This window comes from Mus musculus, chromosome 2 (genome assembly GCF_000001635.26).
Source record: "Mus musculus strain C57BL/6J chromosome 2, GRCm38.p6 C57BL/6J".
In the NCBI taxonomy this organism is placed as follows: Eukaryota; Metazoa; Chordata; class Mammalia; order Rodentia; family Muridae; genus Mus; species Mus musculus.
In genome coordinates, this window is record NC_000068.7 from 150,900,873 (window position 1) to 150,906,906 (window position 6,034).

Genomic DNA, 6,034 nt, shown 5'->3' on the forward strand with positions numbered 1-6,034 from the left:
CAGGGCATAGGGTTCCTATATTAATTATATCAAATATTTACCTTCAAAAAAAAATCACCCTTTGGCCCACCCAGAACTTAAAACAAACAAAATGGGGGCTTTTGGTCTCAAATTTTTTTCCATCTGAATTAGCTACAGTGGGATTTTTTGGTTTTGTTTTTAAGTTGATTAGACCATATTTAAAAAAAACAAAACAAAACAAAAAAAAAACCACCCCACACAAATGGCACTTAAAAATCCAGCTACCATTAAAAAAAAAAAACAAAACAACAAAAAAAAAAAAAACACCAGCAACAAACTCCTTAGCAAAAGAACTAGCATTACATTTAATGGCAAAAACCAAAAACAAACAAACAAACAAACCATCAAAAACACTATCAGTAAAAGCATGAAAGTGCCCAGTATCAGACATAGCACTTAACTGTAATAAAGTCATGAACTAGTCAAGGTACCCGGTATCACCCACAGTTCTTGGCTGTCAGTAAAGTCATGGACTAGTCAAAGATGTCCAGAATCATGGATAGTACTTGGCTTTCTGTCAGGATATACCATGCATCAGGAAAGAGACGGAAACAAGTGACATAAAAATTTGAAGACAAGGGACAAAATTCTTATTACTTACAGTTGTCATCACAGAAGACTTAGAAGACCAAAGAGAATGGACTGTAAAAACCATGAGAAATAATGTTACTAGTTATGAGCTAAAACAATAAGAATACATGCTATGATAAAGAATCCTATTTTCAACAACAACAACAAAAGAAATAATTAGGATAAAAATGCATAGGAGAGAGGCCAGCAAGATGACTTATCCAGTAAAGGGGTGTTGGAGAACTGAGTTCAACAGCAGAACCTACATAAAAGTAGAAGGGAAAACAAATTTCCTGAAATTGTCCTCTGACCTTTACATTACACAAGTAATTCCACACACAAATCATACATACACAAAATCATAAATAAATAAAAAGAGTGTATAGAATTTTTCTAAAGGAAGTACATAGGGAACAAAGAAAAAGAAAAACAGAATTTTAAGATAAAGTAATCAGTAAGGCATTTCTGAGATTTTAGGAAATGGCTGTGCAGACTGGATGTTATACATAGCTGATATATGATACCCCACTATTACATTGTTTCAAATCACTTCTTTTCATTCAAGTAATTCTAAAGTACTTATAAATAAAATCTGCTCAAAAATAGTCTAGTTCCCACCCTGAGGGGAAAAAATGGCGAGAAGAGGAATGATTCTAGATGCTAAACAGTGACAGCTTAAAAGTGTGTGACAGATAGAGGGCCATCAGAAGATTTTATCCACTTGCATGTCGCTACAAGTATCCAAAAAGAAGAGTTAAAAGAAATAAGCAAGGTCCAAATGTCTTAGGAGCAGGCAACCTACACTGACAGAGGTCACGATCAGTACTAATTCTTCAGTGCGGACTTTGGCTTTACCTGCTAGTTATCAACACACCCTCCGGCCAGCAACTCCACTTCTAGGAATTTATTCCGTAGATACTCACTTACTCAACGGGCTTTTTAAATTTTATTTGTTTGCTTGTTTGTTTGTTTGCTATCTCTTGGCATGCCCTGGGAATGCAGAGGTGGAGAGAGCAACCTACTCTCATTGCATTTCCATTCTTGTTGGGGAGGAGACAGGTAAAACAACTCAACAAGTATTCATGCGTTACAAAGTCAGGTAAGTAAGACGGTAAACAGGGCTGCGCTGGGCTGGCCTGAGTGAAGCGCCAGAAAGCCTGGCCAAGGCAACAGGGGAAAACAACTATGGAGTAATGGTCCGGTCCGATCTGGCCTTCCTTCATTATGCTTTATTCCCCCAAAGCCTCTGTTCATTCAGAGGATGTGGGCACCATCTGAATGATTCTCTTTGTACTACAATATCAATCAGGTCCTTTTAATGCAAGGAAGGTGTCAGAGCAGTATTCCTGCTGGCCTCCCAAACATGGCTGTACATAGCAATTTGATTTTTTTTCAACGAAAGAATTTCTAAGTTATCTAAGCTATATGCAAAGCATATGAATAAAAGTGCAATCGAATTATCAAGGGATTTTAAAGAAGGTAAACTTTTCTTAAGACAAAGTAAAGAGTACATAAGTCTTTCAAAAGATTGATCACCTGCTAGTTCATTTTTAATTACATGCTATCCATTTATTTTGTGTGCATGTATGTGAGGTGGTCTGCATGGAGGTCAAAAGCCAACTTATGGGAGACAGTTCTCTCCTTTCACCATTAAGTCACAAGAAGGATAGATCTCAGGTCATTAGGCCTGATGGCAGGAGCCTTCCCCAGATCAGCAATCTCACCCACGCTCTGGTAGTAAATTTTACCTACAAACAGCCAGTTCTGGTCTTTCTGCAAGATGGAGAATCACTGACTTAAAGATCTCGGTAGTTGAAGTTCATGATCTTTTAAGCACAGAGCTTCAAGCTCTGATTTTCTTTCTTGGGTAAATGTTTAACATATACAACAAACGATCAATTGATGCAAAAAGAAATGACTGCTACAACTCCTGACTTAGGAACATTGCAAACTAATATTTCTGGTCATACACTATCAAGGCTTCAAAACTGCCAACAGAGATAATAGTCTACAAACTATCAAATTAAGAAACCAGATAGAGGGAAAGAAACCTATTCCTATATAAAACAGGCTACTCAATTTTGAGATCAGCTTTACATAACTGCCTCTTCTCCATCCTAAAAGAAGGATGCAAGTCTAACTCACCGACCAATCCCAGAAGATTCCAGGACCTTACAGAGTAATTTTCAATGACCAATTCCTGTGCAGATTTCAAGTGCTTTGTAACTAACTACCTGCATAGACAACCACCAGTTCTCTCCAACAGCTGAGAATGGATGCATCCATCCATCCTTTCCTTTGGATTCTGAAAACGGCTTAACCCTTGAAAGGGGGTCGGTGAATGCAGCTCTGACCTGCGATTAGCTAGCGAAGGGAAGGACCAGACAGGAGAGTTGCTACTGAGCTCCATATACGGTCAAGGCAAAGCAGGTGAACTGGCTAAGAGCACTTGCAGGGTCTTTGGTCTTGCCGTTCACCCTGCGTGGTCCTCTTCTTAAGGGCAGCCTTTCAAACTCCTCGGGAGACTCTTTCCAGAGCCAGTCAGGAATACTGGGCCCCTGATTACTATGGACTCAACCACTAAGTATCTCTGCAGGCTAACCTGATAAGGATGCCAGCCAGGGTGCTGGGTGGGTTAGTGAGCAGCTCGTGGAGGGGGTGGGAGGGTGAGATGGGGGTTGAAGGAGAGCTCCAGAGGCAGATGTTTGGAGGAAAGAATGGGGTTGGACGGTCCCTGCGGGCCAGACGAGGGGAGGTAGTCTTTAGAAGGGTCGAAGAGGACGCCGGGAGGATGGAACCGTGTGATGCTCCCGCAGCAGATCTCTGAAGGTGGGAGCCTGGGACTACCTGCCCTCCAGGTGAGGGGCCCGCGCGTGTCTGCACCGCATCTCACCTGCCCAGCGCCCGCTTCATGCCCGCGTCGGATGCGCTGTGCGGCTCTGCCGTCCCCTTGCCCGCCAGACGCAGGTTCTGCTTCAAGCTGCAGTCGGCGTCCAGCGCCGCGGCGGCCGAGCCGGAGGAGGACGAGCCTGAGGCGGCGCAGCGCTCATGCTCCAAGGTGACGGGCTCGGTCCGCTTCCTCATCCCGCGGCCCTGTCGGCAGCAGCTCTCGGCGCCCTGGTTTCGCCCGCCCGCCTGCGCCGACCTCGCTGCAGTCGCCGCCGCTCACAGCCGTCACCACCCGGAGCCGGGAGCCCACTGCGGGTCACATCCCAGCCCCAGGCCGCGGCGCCCGCTATGGACCAGCGCCGGAGGCCGGTCGGCCACCGCGGCCAATCAGCGCACGAGTCCAGGAAGCCCCGCCCCAGACACGCCCCCGGCAGCTCCGCTTCACAAGCAGCGCGCCCAGCATCCCCAGCGCCAGCCACAGCCATCTTGGAGAAGGGCGGAATAAGCTGAAACTGCGGGTCATTTTCAGGGCAGGGCTAGTCTGAAGGGTCTTAGTGCGTTTACGAAACGGATTAGGGCCAGTTTGGATTCTCCTGCTGGGTTGCTTTAGGTGCAACTCAGGTGCCCTCTGCCTACGAACTGAGGCAGGCCCTATCTAAGATCTAAGTGGTCCGAATGGGGAGGGTGCTAGGGAGTCCTTGAGGGCACTAGCTCCGTTTGCTGGGCAAAATAGGCTCTCTCTACTCCCTCTTTAGGGCATTTGGCGCCCCTAAAAAGCTAGAGCCCCAGATGTTCTCTAGATTTGATATACTCAACAAAAAAGCTTTACAGAGAGAGAGAGACTCCAGTAGCTAATGTATTGTTTAAACAAGTTTATATTTACTTTTTTTTTTTTTTTTTTGTCTTTTCGAGTCAGGGTTTCTCTGTGTAGCCCTGGCTGTCCTGGAACTTACTTTGTAGACCAGGCTGGCCTCGAACTGAGAAATCCGCCTGCCTCTGCCTCCCATATATTCACTTTTTCTTTCGCTGAATGTAAGAAAATGAACTGCCTGCGTATGCTTTGAAGTCTTCTATTAAAGTTTGGATCTTCATAAGAACGATTAGGACTGGTAAGAAGGCAAGGAAATCCGTTTCAAAGAGGAATTTGCACTCTGACATCCAAATTTAATAATTCAATCCACCTGAAAAAAAATGAAAGGACACGTTGTAGCTTTTAATAGTTTTTGTTTTGTTTGATATAGCATGCATTTTACTAATGAGTTACTTTTGTAATTTCAACATGCATGTAATCAGTTTGAAAAATATTGGCAACTGATAAAGATTTAATAGGAACTTAGAAATGTAATGGATTATGTTGTTGCCTTTGTAATGATAGTTACAACTTGCAATTCAAGAATTTCTTTACCATTTTTGCTATATTATAACCTATGTTCATACTGTATGAATATCTACAGTCTTTAAAACATCAACAAAATAGTACTATAGATTTGAATATTCAAAAAGGAAATTAAATGCTTAAAGATAGTTTTGACCTATCAGTCATAAAATCTTTATAGAAAAACAAAAGAACAAATAGCCCTGGTAGGACATGCCTGAAGTTATTACAGAAGCTGACATCAGGAGGGTTGCAGATTGGAGGCCAACCCAGGCAATTTAGCGGCTTCTGTCTCAAAATAACACAAATAAAAAGAGCTGAATATAGCTCAGTGATAGCATTTCCTCAGTATACCTGAGGATTGGGGTTCCATTATACAGAGGAGGGGGGGGGGAGGAGGAAGAAGAGGAGGAGGGGAAGAACTGGAGGGAGGAGACAGAGAGGGTGTAGAGCTAGATTTTGTCAATATGATCCTTATCTCTTGGTCTCCTAATGTTTAAATATGCTTCCACACTGGGTACGCTCCCATTGTATCTCTGGGTCATACCCTTTCTAGATCTAAGGCTCTTTATCAAATGTTCTACTTCTTGTTGACGTCTAATAGGCACTCAACCCTCCTAGCTCATCCCCTTTCCCTCCCAAGAAATGAATGGGAACTCCATCCTTGGCTTTCTTGGAGTCAAGACTCTGGTTTCATCCTTGATTTTTCCTTTTTTTTTTCTTTTTTTATGACACCACACCCGTCATCAAGTTTTACATCAGCCCTGTATCAAAAATCCAGCCTCTAACCAGTTCCTATCTCCTCCACCAATCCCCACCTTGGACCAAACAAACAGCCATCATTCCTCACTTGGATTTCCTTAAAGGTCTAAGAGGCCTCTTGCCTTCACTTTTGTTTTGCTTCCTTCTGTCTAACATCTGCCACAGAACTGAATCTGTCACTAAAAACCCTTTGGTTGGTTCCCACCTCTCTCAAAACTGGAAGCTTGTATCCAAAAGGCTCTACAATAGCCTACCTGACAGAGCTCCAGCCCCACTTCTCAGGATCAAACTTCTCCCAGGATCACTGCCTCTCTCATGGTCCTTCACAAAGCTACACAGCCCCTCCCCAAGACCTTTACACTTTGATTCTTGTTGAAAAACCCTGCCTTCCTAAAGCCTACTATCTACAGAGTTACA

General features: G+C 43.6%; 1 protein-coding gene across 4 annotated transcripts in view; it reads right to left on the reverse strand.

Annotated features, from left to right (window-relative positions):
• The window catches only part of Abhd12 (abhydrolase domain containing 12), a 72,287-nt gene extending 68,380 nt beyond the window's left edge, over positions 1-3,907 (reverse strand). For 2 of the 4 annotated variants that reach the window (NR_151505.1, NM_024465.3), the window contains exon 1: positions 3,485-3,859. Coding sequence is in view for 1 of the 4 variants with exons in the window: in NM_024465.3 (NP_077785.2) it covers positions 3,485-3,675 (191 nt within the window). In the remaining 3 variants the exon portion in view is untranslated. Of the gene's footprint in view, positions 1-622; positions 664-3,193 lie in introns of all 4 variants that reach the window. The other 2 variants (NM_001356549.1, XM_006500367.4) reach the window with 2 other exon arrangements.
• Positions 3,908-6,034: the final 2,127 nt, after the last annotated feature.